Source organism: Halichoerus grypus, chromosome 8 (assembly GCF_964656455.1).
Source record: "Halichoerus grypus chromosome 8, mHalGry1.hap1.1, whole genome shotgun sequence".
NCBI lineage: Eukaryota > Metazoa > Chordata > Mammalia > Carnivora > Phocidae > Halichoerus > Halichoerus grypus.
The window spans coordinates 106878647-106897706 of NC_135719.1; the positions used below are offsets into that span (position 1 = coordinate 106878647).

General features: G+C 38.5%; 1 protein-coding gene and 1 long non-coding RNA gene across 13 annotated transcripts in view; one reads left to right on the forward strand and one right to left on the reverse strand.

The window, feature by feature from the left end:
• LOC118539683 (uncharacterized) overlaps nucleotides 1-19060 on the forward strand; it is a 200476-nt gene that overhangs the window by 81784 nt on the left and 99632 nt on the right. The window lies entirely within an intron of this gene.
• Nucleotides 870-19060, reverse strand: part of FERMT2 (FERM domain containing kindlin 2) — an 85342-nt gene continuing 67151 nt past the window's right edge. For 5 of the 11 annotated variants that reach the window (XM_078053717.1, XM_036098414.2, XM_036098417.2 and 2 more), the window contains 9 exons: nucleotides 17125-17259; nucleotides 16372-16421; nucleotides 15053-15177; nucleotides 7997-8103; nucleotides 7300-7521; nucleotides 4767-4787; nucleotides 4011-4135; nucleotides 3563-3704; nucleotides 870-2155 (listed from right to left, as the gene is read on the reverse strand). In XM_078053717.1, coding sequence (XP_077909843.1) covers nucleotides 1982-2155; nucleotides 3563-3704; nucleotides 4011-4135; nucleotides 4767-4787; nucleotides 7300-7521; nucleotides 7997-8103; nucleotides 15053-15177; nucleotides 16372-16421; nucleotides 17125-17259 — 1101 coding nt within the window. In that variant the 3' untranslated portion in view covers nucleotides 870-1981. Of the gene's footprint in view, nucleotides 2156-2753; nucleotides 2922-3562; nucleotides 3705-4010; nucleotides 4136-4766; nucleotides 4788-7299; nucleotides 7522-7996; nucleotides 8104-15052; nucleotides 15178-16371; nucleotides 16422-17124; nucleotides 17260-19060 lie in introns of those variants that run through there. The other 6 variants (XM_036098416.2, XM_036098418.2, XR_013440696.1 and 3 more) reach the window with 5 other exon arrangements.

Consider the following 19060-nt stretch of genomic DNA (forward strand, 5'->3'; position numbering starts at 1 on the left):
AAAGGGAATATATTATTTAAATTTTTTTTTTTTTTTTTTTAGTGGAAGGAGCCCTTATATTTTAGAGTGAGGTTTAGGTTTGTTAGGACCTGATCTTAGAGTACAAAGAAAACCCATAGAGAATGTGATCCGAGCTTTGCTTCTAGAGGCTTTGGCATCGTGGCAGGCACAGGACAAGGACCTGAATTCAGGTGTCAGTGATAAAATGACAAAAGTTTGCCTGAGGGAATAATGAACAAGACTTGGCCTGATTAAATGCCAGAGCTAAAGGAGAAAGTTCCAGGACTGCTGTTTTGCGGTGGAATGAGGATGTAATAGCAGTAACAACAGGGAATAAATTCATACATGTGAGTTGTGGTTTTTTAGACCAGGAGTCAGTTTGCAGTTCAAACAAATTTGGCCCAAGTCAACAATGTCTGTTCAACTGTCATATTTCTGTTTATGTTTCTAATATTTAAATATTATGCACTTCATTTTTTTTTTTTAAAGATTTTATTTATTTATTTGAGAGAGAGAATGAGAGACAGAGAGCATGAGAGGGAGGAGGGTCAGAGGGAGAAGCAGACTCCCTGCCGAGCAGGGAGCCCGATGCGGGACTCGATCCCGGTACTCCGGGATCATGACCTGAGCCGAAGGCAGTTGCTTAACCAACTGAGCCACCCAGGCGCCCTATGCACTTCATTTTTAAGTAGCAGAAAAAGTGAGGGGGGTGGAAGACTCTATACTAGAGATTAAGTATCACTACCTGGTGATACTCTGGAATACCAGCAAGCTGTCCTCATAACGCAAGGTATAATAAGCAAAAGTTCATTTCATCAGATAATTAGTATGTAAACAGTAAAGACAAGAAGTACAAAAAGAAACATAAATAAAAGATTTTGCTTTTATTTAAAATAAAATGCATTTATACAGTCTTTAAACCATGGATTATTGGACAATACTGGTAATCCACCCCTCCCGGCACCCTTTTGGGTTGTGTGAGCTAGGAATTTTCTGACTAGCACCAACGCGGACTGTAACAGCGCAGCGGACGAGAACATGGCCAGTCCAGGCATTAGAGTTAAGGACATTGTGGCAAATCATGACTATAATGAAGTCATTCTTAATTTAGCAGGTATGAAAACTGCACATTAATTATATTTTTAAAAGCATTTAATTAATGCAAAGATGCTACATCTAAGGCATTTGCTAGTTGTGAGTAGTTTTTTAAAAAAACTGTACAATTTTATAAAATTTGTGTTTGTACATTAGTTACACAAAATGCATACTTCATAGACCTTTACTTCATACTGTAATGCAAAAGTTGCATATTTTAGGCAGACAGTGAATATGCTGGTGAATACTAAAAGTGTTGTAATACAATAGGGTGTAAAAATAAAAACACAAGACAATATACATACATGCTTCTTCAAGGACAAAAACAAACCAAGCCTAACGGACTGATAGCATTTTCCTTCAAGGTCAAACAATGACATTATTAAATATCAGGCATCTTTCGCAGGCCTGATTTATTTGGGGGTGGGAGTGGGGGATGGAGAATCAATGGCTACCAGAAGTAGGTATTTTTAAAACAGAAGATCAAATTAAACATACATTAAAACACATGCATTAAACATGATAAATAGACTTCATATAGTTTAAGCCCTGGATAGCTTTAAAGTAGATGGCTTAAGTTTCTTGGTTTGGCTAGCTTAAATTAAATCAATCAGTGATTTTTTGCTCCTGACTTGCCCACTACTTTAGTTTTCAATTCATGGCCCTAAGGAATGTGTGCCATATTCAAGTCCATATATTGTATCATGATAGCAGATTAATAGTCGTGCTTGTTAGTGCACTTATTAACTGGTCTGGTAAGGCAAAAAAGTTTTCATGATAAAATGATAAATTTCAAGCTTACTTTATTAAGCAGCATATAACAAACAACAGCTTTCAAAGTTAAATATTGTTATGGCCATGGTGTTTCATTACACAGTATCTCTATTCACACCCAACCACTGGTAAGTTTGTAGAACATCTCTTCATCTAAACTCTCATTTTGGTCTTTTGCACGTGTTGAGAGAAATATGTAGCCACCGATGAATTCATGAACCACTTTGCAATCTACTTCAGTACAAATGAAGGACAATCGTACTTCATCTGCAAACTCTACCGTGACCTGGAACAAAGACCAAGAACTGTCAGTCCCAGGAGAACTCCGTATGGTAGTGTTCTATTTAAAGTCTGCCCTCTCACAGAGTACTTGTTGATCCTCAATTTTTTTTTGAAATCCTAAACTTAATAATGCCTTCAATTCCAAAAGAATTAAGTTTATTAGCCCCTCCACCACTCCTTTTTAGTTTTCATGTTCTGAAAAGACTGAATGCAAGGGGTTTAGGTCATTATGTTCCCAGTGGTCTCTGGTGATTCAATTAATGAGGTCTCTCTTCAAGGCCTGGGAGAAAACCTACTTCCTGCAGTTAATTTAATATTTGCTCTAGATATTTAACCTTTAGGTATCATGTTTGAATACAGTAGCCCTCCCTTACCCATGGGGACTATATTTCTAGACCCCCAGTGGATGCCTGAAACTGTGGATAGTACTGAACCCTATATATACTATGCTTTTTTCCCTTTACATACATATCTATGATAAAGTTTATCAGTTAGATACTATAAGAGTTAACAATAATAAAACAGAATTATAACAATATACTATAATCAAAATTATGTGAATATGGTCTCTCTCTCAACATATCTTATTATACTGTACTCACCCTTGTGATAATGGGAAATGATAAAATGCCCACGTGATGGGATGAAGGTGAAGCACACAGCAGACACTGTGACGTAGTGTTAGGCTACTATGGACCTTCTAACAATACGCCAGGAGGATGGGTCATCTGCTTCTGGACCGTGGTTACCACAGATAAGGAGAGATACTACTGTATTTCAGAAATATGAGATTCTATGCAGTAAGAGAAACTGATACAACAAACCTAATGATCCTAAAACCCATGGCTTATCAGTAGAAGACTGCTTATTTTAAATGCTATTCCTTGTACTCCAAGGCTAGGGGCAGCATGATATGTAGTAGTAGCTGTGCCAGGTTTGAGAGCCCTGAGCGTCTGAGTTTGAATCCTGACCCTGTCACCAAGTGTGTGGTTATGGCAATCATGGCTGTCAGGCCTCTAAGTCTGAGTGTCCTCCTTTGTAAAGGAGGGCCAATCCAACCACCCCAGCAGGCTGTGGTGAGCTGAGAAATAGGGTATGAATGTAGCAACATCTAGCATCAGCACTGGTGCAAGGGAGGCCCTCAATAAACAGTAGCTGCTACCGTGACAGACAGGGATGTACCATTTCCAGAAAACCAGCTTCTAAGCAGATCCTTATGTTCTTAGAATTCTAATAACTGGGCTAGTTATGAAGTGGACAAGTTTAATTGGGAAATGAATAACCAACCAGGTTTTATACTTTAAGAGGTGATGATACAAATAATCTACAGAATTTATCGGCCTTTTTATTCTTAATTGACTAATTCTTAGCAGAAGGGCTCTACATGCACTCAAGTTAACACTGAGCTTACCATTTTTATTTCCCAGTTTACGTTCCACTGTTTCATGTTACTGAAACGCCATGTTTTAATTGCGTCTCCTGTGCTGGCATCCATCCTAATCAGTCTGTTGTATGCGATCCCAATAAGTTCTTCTTTTTTTCCTCCCTGGAACCTATAGTATTAAAAACATACAAAATGTTTAAAAACATGTTGGTGGGAGGACATGCTGCTCTGGTTTTCTTTTAAGATGTGCACTTTAAAAAAAAAAATGATATTTTCACATAAGTAAAAATAGAAATCATTTTGAATTTTTAATGTAAAAATTACAAGTATAGAAAATAGGTTTCAATATTCTTTACATTTTACTGTAAAATTGCTCAACAGATCTCAGTAGGTACTTTAAATGTTTAATTGAAGTAGATTAAGTAAAAAGGAACAGATTAAGATTTATACACAAGTGTTTAGGAGAACCACTGACCTTGCAATAAAGTGTGTGATGCCAAATTCTGGTAACGACTGCCAAGCTTGAATAAACCTCATCTTGGCTTCAATTAGACTCATCTGAGCTACATTCTGATGGGCCTCCAAGATTCTTGCTGTTATCTAAACATGATTAAACACCACCTTTACCATCAGACAATATTCTTTCATGGGAGGATCAAGACAAAAAGTAAAAAATTGGATTATGTGCCCCACCCGACAATCACGTATTGTAAGAGTTGGAATTAGGAAATTTCTACAGCTACATTTGGGAATTTTAGTAAAATGATGACTCTTCAAAATAAACCTTGATATATTTCTTCATTAATGTCAGTTTCCATATATCCAGAAACAAGAAGTACAATTAGGAGTACGTAACTGCCACGCTGGAGATACATTCCAAATATACACACGTATGTCACTGCTTTTATAAAAGGGCATGTTCTAATCCTTTACATGATATGAGTTTTAAATTGAGCACCAAGACACAATTATCAGAGTGAGTACCTGGAATATAAATTTCTAACAGGAATATTAGCACCTTTAAATTAGTACTTGAAACCACCATAATAATTTAAATTTTTTTTCTAAAGGAATCATTAGAAAAGTTAACTTTTAATTTAAATTATACTCCCTTTGGGACGATTACTCCCACAGAGTGGAAGGAAATTAATCCGTAAGAGGGGATTGTGGCTAGGGCTTCCAATATTTTATGTAGGTTTCTTTTTTTTTTTGGTAAATACGGAGAACTTACCAAATCTCTTATATAGCCTGGCTGTAGATGGCAATGCGAAGAAAGAAAAAGGAAGCAGAAAGAAAAAAAAAGGCAATCAGAAAAATGGCAATGAAGCAAAGAAAAAGTTGCGGTAACCTGCAAACCAAAATTCCAGCCAAAATCCATGCAAAAAAAATTACTTTAGGTGGAAACCAAGCAAAGTAAATGCAAGCATGAAAATGAAAACAAGGAAGCAGTGATTACTTTCCATTTAGGATACTGAGAAACACTTCCACATTATTTTAAGATTGTTAAGTGTTACTAAAATTATGGGTAGAAAATTTGTAGGGAAAAATAAAGAGCAAATACCCTTTTCCCTGCTCATTTACCAGTTCTTACTGGTTAGGGTAGGACTAATGATTTTAGTAGCAAAATCAAAATTAATATTCAAAAACCTTTAATATTTTGAGATTGAGTCCAATAATATGACCCATGCACCGCTTTTCAGAAATAAGCTGAAGGTATAAAGTAAGTGCAGTGACCATACTGTTTCTTCATTTACAAGAGAAAAGCAAACCCCTCAATTACCATCTGTTTTTTGCATCCTTTTTCCTGGAAGGGAAAATGAAGAGATGCTATACACTACACTAGGAATGGAGGTTGTACACATATTAGTCTATTTCGATTTGTATTCACATGGCTAAAACAGGGAACAACTCTTCTTTAAAATGTAAAAATCCGGTTTGGGAGTCATAGTCACGTTAAGATATATATAGCAAGTTTAAATAATATGTAGTTTTGGGGATTTGAAGTAGATTAAATATAACAGAATCTCTATTGATGGGCCCTGGTAGGAATGAAAGAGCCCATGGCCCGCATCTCTTCCTCCTGGACTCCTGAATGCCACTGTATTAGATAGTTTAACGATTACTAAGCACTACATCCAATGACTAGTACAGCACCTGACACACAACAGCAACTGTACTTCTGCCTGTCAGCACTTCCTAGGTCTCTACTTTCTGGGAACAACTTATAAATCTAGTCAGGGAAGGGAGAATTAGGAAAGATTATGCATTTGGTAAGATGCCAACATGGAAGACAAGGCTGGAAGAATCCTTAACCATGGACCACACACATACTGCCATCCTGCCAGTTAAAGACAGTCAAATATTCACTGTTTTTGTCCGCAAGAGAATTTTCACTTGACAATCTAGCTGAGAAATCAGGGATAGAAAACTATCTTTTTTAAAAAGTGAAAATTATCATTTGAAAGGCTTCTGAGAAAACAACTCAGTACCTCTGACAACTAAACCAACATTTGGCAATATTCACAGTTACATTTTAAGATCTCTTTTTCCTGATACCTGATAGTGAAATGATAAGCTTGCTAAAGGTTTGAAATTCTTCCTTGCCTTTTGAAGGCAAATGAATCCACTTTCAGAAACAAGTTTTTTTTTTAACAAGTAATTTTTAAATGAAATAATTAAGAATAAAAAAAAAAATGAAATTAGTACTTGATTCACTTTCCCTTTATAACTTACAATCTACATTCCACAAAGCTCCCCAGGGCAGCATTTCCTCCATTCCTTACTACTCCCACATCATAGGACTGTGGGATAAACAATTTCCATGTAGCTTACACAACCTCTGAAACTTAAAGACAAATACTTGGTAATTAAAACTTCTGAATATTTATTTTTAGCTAAGTGATTTCAGACCCATATGATAAACATTATATTTAAAGTTAAGAATTAATAAGCGTTCTGGGTATTTCATTGGGCCCTTTCAGTAATGTTTTAAAATTGTTCTTTAACAGAGATAAAAATGAAACTACATAGAAATGAAATATTTATTTGAAAGGTCTTCTTCACCCCCCACCTCAGACTGAAGCCTTTGCCTTTTACGGCATGATGTTTGGTGTAGCAAATACTGGGGGCTATCCCAAGTGAAATTCCCCTGCAAAGAACCTTTTATGTTGTACCGAAGAACCATTTTCCTAAATAGCAATCCTTTTATGGTATTAATTTCCAGGAAAGGAATTCTAAACAGAGTGAACAAAAGCAGTGAATTTCAATGAAAATTTACCAAACTCTGTCACATCATGTAAATCTTGGTTTAGGTTCTTTACTGTTAAGAAAAAACAATGTTGAACTATAGACTATTTCCACCCTTACGAAGTTTATTTCCAAAGCTGGAAAAGTCAATTTCGACAGCAAGAAGAGTTGTTATAGATTTTGTTGGGAAATGCTGGCTGTGCTTTATACCCACACTTCATTATATAAGGAATAAAACCCAAAGCATCCACACTGAAAGAACACCTCATTCACAGGGTGGTTTCCTTAGGTTGTTGCGAGTAAATATGCTTCCAACATCTTACCTCCTTATCTGTCCTATGAAAATGAGAAACATTTTTTTAAATGACCAATTTATATCTGCAGCCTATTTTATACTCTGGCCACCGGATATGAAATTAAGATTAAAAGTTTTGTATAAGAGGGGAAACTAAATTTAAAGTATGTACATAAAATCATAAAACCAGAAGAAAATAGGTGAAGTAAAATGAATCAAATACCTGCTTGTTCTTGTACTTTTTTAGATAGCGAGGGGACACCAAACATTCAGGATTTATATCAGTTGTGATCTGCTCTGGTATTAACTGAGGATCTGGGTTTAAATGCTGCATCTTCAGAAAGGAAAGAATATTTTGAACTTCTAAGTTATACGAACTGTCTGCCATGGTCTTGCCTTTGGAGGCTAATCTGCAGGCTGCCATCCAGTGTGCATACTGCTTTTCCTGTTGAAAAGAAATACTAAAATATGAAATGTATCACATGACGGGTCCCTTTGAGTATAAAACGTAAGGATGACTGGTCTATCTGAAACAAATAATGCAATATATGTTAAGAAAGAAAAAAAGAAGAAGAAGAATGTAGCAGGAGGGGAAGAATGAAGGGGGGGAAATCGGAGGGGGAGAAGAACCATGAGAGACGATGGACTCTGAAAAACAAACTGAGGGTTCTAGAGGGGAGGGGGTGGGAGGATGGGTTAGCCTGGTGATGGGTATTGAGGAGGGCACGTTCTGCATGGAGCACTGGGTGTTATGCACAAACAATGAATCATGGAACACTACATCTAAAACTAATGATGTAATGTATGGGGATTAACATAACAATAAAAAATTTAAAAAAAAAAAAAAAAGGATGACTGGTCTACTCATACTAAGGAATCAAAGAAAAATTGAGGTTTTTATTTTTAATCGGAAAACTTACATTGTCACAACGAAGCCAGATTTCATTCATGCCTTCTGCAACTGGAATCAGGAGTTTAATGTTAAATTTCTGCCCTGAAATGTTTACATCTGGGGTAACTTCACATCCTATAATAAAGAAAGTATTAAAATGGTCAAATTTACTTTTAAGAAATCCCAAGCCAATACAGGCAGCCCTCATTTTATGGTATCTTAACATGCTGAATTTTGCTGTTTTGGAATCTATTAATTGGGAAGAAGTTTTTCTGCCCAATAACTTTGAGGTGGAGCAGAGAGTCACATCTAATACAGTTTGTGGCCTTCATAAAACTTGACTGAAAAGAGAAGGAAAGGGTACTATTAAAAAGGATATTACCCCAAAACACCATCCCACATTGTGGGTTTTTTTTTTAAGATTTGTTTGAGAGAGAGACAGAGCCCGACACAACCTGAGATCATGACCCAAGCTGAAACCGAGAGTTGGATGCTCAACCGACTGAGCCGCCCAGGTGCCCCGATACTGTTTTAATATCATTCAGTTCCTTGAACCTTAAATTATTTGGGGTTTTTACGTTTCTAAATGTATAGGGGTATTAAAGCATCTTTCTGTAATTCAATTCTAACTTAAAAAAAGTCATCTTATCAAAACACATTAAGTAATCTCTCTACCCAACATGGGGCTGGAACTCATGACCCCATGCTCTACCAGCCAGGTGCCCCAAGAATAAATGACTTTTATGATGCCTTTAAAAAAAGAAAAGGTACTGTGTGTGTGGGATTCCTAGTTTGAGCTGGGGTCCTATATGGGAGTCTCCTCAGGGCCCTCCTATGCCTCCATGGAAGAAGCCTAATGGCACGGGGGGGTGGGGAGAGGAGGGAAAACACAGGCTTTCCTGATCCAACTGGATGCTCCTACGCACATGCCTCTTTCCCAAATTCCAGAGTGCTGGAGCACTTAGATATTCACACTTACAAATACTTCGATTCAGAGAGTGAGCATCTGCACAAAAATGGTTTCTTTAAATCCGTAATTCCTTCATAGATATGACTCAATTCGTAAGTTAACTTTATGCGCAATATTTTAGGAGCACATCTACTACAGAAGGTAATGTACACTTACATACTGGGGAAGTCAGCATGAAAATAACTGATATTCAGAACTTTACTGTCAAGTTTTCAGCAACACATAGATTTATGGGTTACAAAATCCATGTAATCAACTCAGTTAAGCATTAGCTAGTAGCTTTAGATGGACTGAACATATACTCAGTTAGATGGTGGGATAATGGCTGTCATAAACAAGCAGTAACCGGTGTAATACAGTGGAGTGGAGCTCTGCCATCTGATTTAGGTTCCACACCTTTCTCTGTCACTTCATAATTATTGCCAATTTATTTAACATCTCTCCCCAAATTTCCCGACCTTAAACTCTACCTCACTGGAACGCTATAAGGACAAAAAGATAATGTACATGTCAAGCTCTTTAAAGGGTATTCCAATTGTCACCCTCAATATGTCTCAGGACCATCAAGTAGGCTTGTAAACTGTTAGCAGGGCCTGTGGTCGCCTTGCTCTTTGTACTCGAGCAAATTTCTCTCTGCACAGAGAGTATAAGAAACAAGATAATAAACCTCTATATATCCACCACATAAAAAGGACAAATTTTAAAACTGAAGTATCATATTAAAAGAAACAGAACATTTTAGATAAATGGGAGGTCTTCTCTCCAGAAGCAACTCCTATCATATATTTGGTGGACTTTCTCCCCCTTGCTTTCTTTAAAAAATATTAGCTACAGCATTTAACTCTTTCTGTGCAAGTATTACAAACTATCAGTAAGTTGTGTGGCAATGCATTTAATCTGCAAAGTTAAAACAAAGAGATGTTTGGGGGCGCCTGGGTGGCTCAGTCGTTAAGCGTCTGCCTTTGGCTCAGATCATGATCCCAGGGTCCTGGGATCGAGCCCCCTATCGGGCTCCCTGCTCGGCAGGAAGCCTGCTTCTCCCTCTCCCACTCCCCCTGCTTGTGTTCCCTCTCTCGCTGTGTCTCTGTCAAATAAATAAAATCTTAAAAAAAACACACACACAAAAACACAAAGAGATGTTTGAAGATATGCGATCTTCTACGGACTTCATTAATCATTCAAGTGGATTTAAACTATATAATCCCATAATAATTAGGCCTCTTTTAAAAATAAAATACTGGGGCACCTGGCTGACTCAACTGGAGGAACGTGTGACTCTTGATCTCAGGGTCTTGAGTTTGAACTCCGTGTTGGGTGCGAAGATTGTTTAAATAAATAAACTTAAAAAAAAAAGTAAAATACCAAAAAAACTAAAAAGCCCAGAGAGGTGCTAGTGTAGATGCAGAGGCACTTAACGAGGCCACATCTCAGGCCACATTCACTCCATGCCACCTTGGCTGCCTACTTCAATGGCAACATGCCACACTTCACTATAACCCAATTATGCTTCCTCTGAAATGTTCAATGCAAACAGCCCATTCTAATCACAATCTTCAATCCTCTCTTCAAACTATCTGAGGGACCCTCTGCTGCAACCCCTCAACTTTCTCCCCATCAGCAACATGTTTTCACCTCTTCCTTTTCCTGAGTTCAGCCTGCACACCATTCACCAGGTATCAAGCTCCAATTCCCTAGACTCACTGTCTTTCCATTATACACATTTACCAAAACCTTAACCAGGGCTCAATCCAACCACCTATCTTTTACTTGCCTACATTAGGCTGCTGAACACTCAAAGGAGGGGAGGGGGAAAAAAAAAAAATCACAAAACCAAGCAGATAGGTTTCACTAGAAATTCATGGACTCCCAACTTCAACCTGGCCCTCAACACTTGTAGTACTTCTGTGTTTTCAGACATTCTCAATAATGTTTATTTCAAATCTTCTTAGGCCTCTGATGCCACTCACTCTCAGTGGACAACTTCATCTCTTTTTTCCAAGAAAGCCATCAGAAGTGAGTCACAGAGCTTCCTGCCACCATGGCTGATAAAGCTAGCTGCCCTCAACTTCCACACAGTGGAAGAGGCATCTCTCCTCTTAAGGCTCTCCTATACAAGTAGGCTGAGTTTCCTGCCATCCCAGGAGCTTCAATCCATTAAAGAGATCTTCTTCCTCTCCCAAATACTAGATTTCTTTCTTCCTTTTTATTTCTAGTGTGATGTTTCCATCAGCATTTAACTTCCTTGAGTTTCTCCCATCTTAAACCACAAAGTGCCTTTCTCCTCCACCTTATACCTCTCTGCTATTATTGCCCTCTTTCCTCCTTCCTTGTCACAGATAAGGTTCATCAAAAAGCTATCTGTTTCCGATTTACTTCTCAGTGAGTACTTTGGCTCCCATACTCAAAAGGCCACTGAAATCTGCTGAATCTGTTCTTCATCAAGGCCACTAACCACCTCCAATGGGGTGAAATGCTATGGAGGCTTAACAATCTTTATCTTACTTTTCTGTAGCATTTGATGCTATTGACTATTGTCCTTTTAGAAACAACTTTTACCTTAGCCCCCACCATACCTCATTTCCATGGTCTTCATAAGCATTTGTTGTTTCCCTTGCAAGCTCCTCTTCCTCTAATCTGCCCTGTACCTCAAACATGGGTGTTCTGCAGGGTTCTCTTCTTAGCCTTTTCATATTACAGACAACTGTTCTAAGGCTGCATTTACCTTTAATCCTAAAACTGCCACCATCAGTAGCTGCAGTGCGGATCTCCCGTGATCCAGTGGCCTACAGGGTATCTTCAGTAGATATCCCCCAGGTACCTTGACTTTAAAATGACCCAAAATTAAACTCATCATCTTTCTCCCCAAACTCGGCTCTTGTACATTCTCAACCCTATTCACCCAACTGCACAAGCCAGAAATAAGTCCCTCCCATTGGCCTCTCCCAAGTCAATCACCCAGGCGGCTGACTGGGCTTCCTCAGGGTCCTCTGAATTGGCACCGTCTTCCCCATCCATATTGATCACCTTAATCTGGATCACAGTCACTGCTCTAAATTATTCCTCTATACTGTAGCCAATATAAATAGGATGGATCCTGTCATTTTCATGTTAATAATCTTTCAGTGGCACGTCACTGCTGCTAGTTTAAAAAACAATCTCAACATTTTTATCCTCTTAATTCCTGCCAATTTCTTCTGCTATTATCACTCATCTTAGTAGGAATCAGACTCAACAGCCACTACGGAAGTATTCATCCTCCCCTTTGAACTCTACATTCCAGAAGCACAAACTCCCTGTGGTTGCTGATGCTTTTCTCGACACCAGTCTCTGCCTGGACAGCTTTTACCAACTCACCTTCCTTCCATGGACCTTGAATTAGACCTTGGATCTAACTCTGGCATTATTTCCCCCACAAAGTCTACCCTAATTCTCTCCATTGTCACTGAACACTGATGTAGCAAAGCACCCTTACCCCTTTGCTCTTCCTTAGACCTGTTACTTACTTTTTAAAGTACTATTGTCTAGCAGAGGCCGGTTAGCTCAGTTGGTTAGAGCGTGGTGCTGATAAAGTACTATTGTCCAAATTGTAACTCTTTATCTCCCCAACATGCTCTAAACCCCTCAAGGGGTGGGACTGTCATCTGTTCTTTCTCATGTCTCTATTATCTAGCAGTTTACGGCACAGGAATTCACTCAGTATTTGCTTAACTGAATTTTTTACACCTTGCATTTTAGATGTCCAAAGGCCTTGGGAGAGCATCTAGTCTAAAACTCTCATTTCTTAGAGGAAGTTATTGAGGTCCAAAGGGGCTATTTTTCTAAAATCACAGGGCATGTTTAATAGCAGAGCAGAATCTATGCCATTTGATTTTTAGACTGGTGGTATCTTCGTTAGTGTGATGTGCCGGAAAAATTCTCTTTTGGGAGGACCTGGAAGAGGCGGCACATAGTAAGCCATTCTCCATACCAGGACTTGACTTCTCAGTCACAAAGGGAGAATGTTAAGGATGGGGGCGCCTGGGTGGTTCAGTCGGTTGGGCATCTGCCTTCGGCTCGGGTCATGATCCCAGGGTCCTGGGATCGAGCCCTGCATCGGGCTCCCTGCTCGGCGGGGAGTCTGATTCTCCCTCTCTCTCTGCCTGCCACTCTGCCTACTTGTGTTCTCTCTGTCAAATAAATAAATAAAATCTTAAAAAAAAGAAAAAAGAAGGTTAAGGATGGAATAGGGGGGGCAGAGAAGACAGATCTAGTCTATAGATCAAGAGTGGATATTCTGGGCTGGTCCTGGGCAACTTAGAAGAGAAGCAAGAACAAAACTGCAATGGATTCTAAGAGTAACAAATAATGAGAGACCCAAAAGTTAAACCCATGGTTCTTACAAGAGAAAGGCAGTGAGCCTAATTAGCTTTTAGGAAAATTACAGAATTCTAACACATGGGCACATTAATCTTCTACCCAGGACAGGGATTTCCTATTTTTTAAAACAACAATTCAGAGGACTACTGGGCAGAACACAAATTTGGACATTTTGTTGAAATATAGTAAAAATATCCTAATGTACTATGTAGAAAGCAAAATTAAGACTATAGATCAAAGAAAGCACCTCTGTATTTTAAGCAGTAAATGAAATTGTTTTGGGAATCGTTTTTGTGAATGAGTCAGGGACCCCGTTCTTGGGTACTTTTGTTCAAATATGGATATTTTTAGTTAGAAAGACATATTGCTTTACATGTAATCATAAATGTACATGCAAAATGTAACCCAAAGGAGAAATGGGCTGGGCCAATAGGAATCAACCCCCTGAACACCACCCTCACAACTGGCCTGCCAAAGGCAAGTGCTACCACCAAGAGGCTAGGAAACCAGGAGGCTGCCCTTGCAGCTCCACAGCCCAGAAGCACCTTGCTCCCTTCTCAATTCTGTCTCTTCAGCCCCTTAACTTAATCGGGAATTTAAGTCTCAACATGAATGCATCTGATTGGAATCAAAATCTCACTGGAAGTAAGTCCAGAAAATGTATCTTAGTTTTCTGGCCTTTGCTGTAAAGAGTATGGCACGGTAAGATGCCAATCTACTGCATCCTGCATCAGCACACTGGTGCCAAGGCTGTGGTGAGTGCAGTTCTCACTGCAAGTGAGCCAGGTGCTTTTAGTAAATGTGCCCACAAGTGAAGGGCTCATCAACAATCTGCAAGACCCTGTAAAAAAATCGCGGCAGGAAGCTGCAAGATGTCCTCTAGCTGCCGAAGAACCAGACCAACCTGGACAGGAAATTCTCCTTCTACCTGAACCACTGCATCCATCAGATAAAGGAGGTGAAGGAGCAGTATGAAGAACCAAAGAAGTCACCCAAATGGCAAATGAAATGGGGGGAAAAAAAAAAAAGCCAAAGCCAGTAGTAGCTCTGAGCCCCCAGCCAGGATCAGCTGAGGCCACAGGAAGCACACTTGCCTCAAATACCAGCCCCTAGGGACAGCTCTAGATTTGAAGACAAGAGGAAGCCAATGAGATTCAGGTTGTCAGCTAGGAGGAGCCTCAGAGGGGTACCCTGGGGCTACCCCAGAGGCCAGACCAAGAGCTGAGTGTGGAACAAAAATGTGCAGGAAGAGTTACTGGGGAAGAGGAAGAACTTGGTCAAACCCCACAAGTGCCTGCGACCCCACTGCTGAGCCAAAAAAGAGGCTGGGGAACCTAAGAGGCATCAGCTTGTCATCAGTGAAAGTCAGACGAGCAGGATGCTGATAAGGAAGGGAGAAGCCAGCAAAAACAGAGGAGAGAACTACAACACGGATGAGAATGAAGAAAACCTGAATATCCCAATGCTGAAGATGAGAAAAGAGGTACCACAAATTTACTTGACAAGAAGAAAAGTGGTATCACTTCAAATGAGGACTGCACAAAGAGATCACAACAAAATATCCATGTGAAATTGAATATTCAAAACTGTGACAAAAACAACATACCAAAAAAGAGAAGAATCTAGACCTAAAATAGTACCCAAAGGAGTAATGAATCTGCTGAAAAACCACCCCCCCCCCCAGCAAAGTGAAGTTTATTGACTATTAGCCAAGAGAAATTTCATTATCAACACTGGTCATTCCAAGGCTTTCCTTACCTCTTAGGTTCATCTGATGAGCTGGTGTGCCGCTGGATTCTTCTTTGCTCTTATAGCAAGAAATAGATGTATCTTTAAAGGTGCACCAATATTGCTTGTATCCTTTTAGAGTCAGCTTTTTTGGTCTACGTGTCAAATAGAATTAACAGAAAAACAACTTTTTAAATAACTTTATCAATAGTATTAGCGGCAAAGTTTCAGGCCAAGTTGTACATATATTGAACTGAGTTCTTGGGCCAGTGTGTTCTATTCAATGTTGCTGTTACTGGATTTGCCTCTTCTTCATCAATCTACTCAGGAATATCTCACAAAGAATGAATGGGCAGAGGAGAAAGATAGGAAGGCCAGGATTCGAGTACTTGTCAGTGGCAGCCATCTCTATCACTAGCAGGTCACATGGAAAGGACAAGAAAAAAAAGGTGAAGTAAATGTCACCAATGGGAAGGCTCCTAGGTCCTATAATCACCAGCAGGTTCTTGGGTGTGTGCAGGGCTGCCTTTGGGGCCTCTCTGGACAGGCAGGTGCACCTAGCATAACTAAAGTGAGGGAAGTGCTTATCTCTTTTAGGGGTGTATCTGAATGGTGCTTCAACTTGCCACCCCAATGCCAAACACAAAGAAAACAGAGTAGTCATGATGGAGAGTGGATAAGGAAAGGTGTGTAATGGCAGGAGAAGGGGGGTAGGGAGCTGCATCTGAAATCATGCCCCTACCTCAGAAACGATCCATATGGGGAGCTGTTCTAGGTTTAGCTACAGTAAATGGTTTATTCCATAATAGCTTTACATCTTATACTCCACATCACCTCCTCTCCTCTTTACCCTCTCGGCTTTAATGCCTAGCTCTCAACTGTATTATGCCTAGATTGATAAAAGTCTAGATAAGATACACTGGAATCTTATTATAAAATGTTCCATGAACAAATGAATAAAATGCAATAGAATCTGGGGCTCTGAACAAGGAAATAACCACTGGCAATAATAGTTCATTATGTCCTGCTTTCACCCAGAGGGGATGCTTTATACTGAAATGCCACTGTATGTCTCAGAATCTATGCAATGCAATCTAGGCTACACAGTCTTTGTTTTTCCCCTTTAAGAAAAGTTTTATCAGAAAAAAACAAGTTCATGAGTACTGCAGTTTTAATTTGGTAAAGATGGTTATTTTCTCTCATAATTTAGTGTTTCTCTAACTGGTAAATGCTTTTACAGATGCATTTGCTAAACTTACAATAAAAAAATTTCAATAATATGAATGAGACTATGAAACTGATATTTATCATTCATTAATATTTGGAATCCCTCCCCTTTTTGTACTTACTTAAAAACTTTAATATAGTCAGCAAGTTCAGGAATAGAAGTGATGTCACCCTAGGGAAAGAATTAAATCATTTTCTCCTGATTTTTCTTGAAATTTGAAACTCTAATGTTTAGTATCTGATATCAATTATCAGCTTATTCAATAAGCAAAATTACATAAAATACAGATTATGAAGGTTTTAAATGTATAATCATATTATATGGTCATAAATTACAAAGTCATTTTCAAATGGCATAAAAAGCTAATAAAAGATGCGATTAAAATGGCAATTCATATAACCTTTAAGAACATATTACTGATTCTAATTCACCTAAAACTGTTTGTATCTGTATATGGAAATTCTGCAAAATCGTAACAGCCCTAAGGTAAGTGTTTCTTCTGTAATAACTAATTCCTAAGCTTTAAAACCGAACTTAGTATTTAAAATTTTTCCCGAGATCTCTTCTCTTCTTTTTGTAATATTTCAAATGTGCAGCTCACTAAATGGATTTTGCCGTGACTTGAGACTACCTTTCACTCTGCAGAACTGTTTTCCCACTGCTCGTGAGAGAATGGGTACATATCACAAGATCTATCTTTACTGTATTTGAAGCACTGGAGACTAGAACAATACTAATTTCTGAAAAGTCAACACCTGTATTCTCTAAAGCATGAAATATTTCTCCACAGCCACCCAATACTTATGAGAACCTAAATCCACAAAAAGATAAGCATCAATTCAAACTAAACTAGTAGGAATTAGATTCACCCTACCAAAATTGTTGATGTTTTCCCCCCTTCCAAAGTGATCTCCAGGTCTGAAAGGGCAGCATCAACTTCATCCACTTCTTTGTCACTGTTGTTCAAATGATTCTCTGATGTCATGATTGACAACTTATTGATGTGATACTGAAAACAGAAATGATAGTTTATTTAACTGACTGTTCTAACTTTAAAACTTTAAAATGAGATTACTACCTGCATCTATACTGAATGCTTTTCATCACCTAACTTGAAAAGATGAAACCGTCCAAGAACTAGAATGATCGGAAAATAAACGGCACCTGAAAGCAGTGTCCCAAATATCCTAATAAATATTTATCCAAAAGAAGCAGGTCTTTGGACATATAAAAATGAATTTAGTTTGGGAAGCCCTAGAATTCAGAGTTAACATGTCCTCCACTAAGCTCCACATGAGATCTTTTTTTTACTGGTTTTCTCCACCCCCCCGGCCCCCCACTGCAGTATTCCCTGTGTCTAGAACAGATCCTGAAACCGATGAATACTGAATGAATTAACAGAATATGCATAAGGTCTTTTGTAAAAATGGATTAACATTAACTACCTTATATTACTGCTATTACCCAGCAGAGGAAAATTTATCAGTTATAAGTATTAGGCTGAAAGCTAAAGCTCCACGCTCCACCACCACCCCCGCCCCACCTCAATTCAATGCTGAAAACATAATCAGAGTAAGATGTTTATATTCTCAGTTACATAAGAATGATAAGATTGATTACATTTATATGTGAATATATACACTCATATATATATTTGTGTGTGTATATACACGATGAGTAGTACTCCTATATGTAGATAGAAAAATCTTTGCATATAGAATAACTAGTTATGATTTTAAACATACTTAGGTAAGTCACTTAGAACAAATACTAATAATCTATTAGGATTTTGATGCTAAACCTTACAGAGGTTTCATACAAAGGTAAGCAGAACTTTTAAAATCACTTAATCAGTTACCTTTCAAAGAATTAAAAAGCACTCCAAATTTCTGAAGTATCCATTCACTGAATACAGTCTATTCATGGGGAACACTGAATGAACTAATCTGAGGCCAATTGTCAGTGTTCCTCTATATTTTAAGATTTAGTGAATTGGTAATGAACAGTCTCTCGCTGTACCTTCAGTTGTGCTAAAATGAGATCCTTAGTGACAGAAACTTCCATGTTCACCAATCATGAAGAATGAGGTAGGTTGAGGGCCCTTAGACGGCCGCCTTAAATGTAAGAGTGACATTAAGCATCATCAAGAGAGTTGGTTAAAAATACAGATTCTTAGGTTCATCCCCAGAGATTTTGATTCAGCAAATCTGGTGTCCAGCCCAGAATCTGCATTTTTATTAAGGGAGTCAGGTGATTGTGATGCAAAAAGTCCTCAGAAGTTACCTTGGAAAAACCCTGGCTATGAATGGGACTGGTCTTAAAATCTAGCTTTGCTTTCAGAGGGTGCATGGGATATCTATTAAATGTTACAATACAGACTTGGATGTAATTGCTTTAAAAAGTGTTATTACCTTTTTATTTTTTATCCACGCCTTCCTACTTTTAATTGTTTGTTTCTTTTTACTACTGTAGATTTATGTTACAAAAGAAAACAGAAGCCCCAAGGAGAAAATAATTCAGTGTAGGCTATGCCGGAGATAAAAATACCAGGCATTTCCTTGCCGTCTTTTCAAACTTTCCCCCTTATGGTACTGGATGGGTTCTAGAGCCTTTTGGGTCAGTCTCTGGGAAGGCTTCTAAAAACTCAGGAGATTTTTAGTTCAGAATTCTCTCATTAAATCTAGATTCTAAAATGGTTCAGGAGAGCTATGTTTTGGGACATTCCGTTTCCAGAGATTAAAATTCATGGTTTCTGATGCATTTTCTACTGCACTAAAATGGAATATCTACAATACATGGGGTGGGGGAAA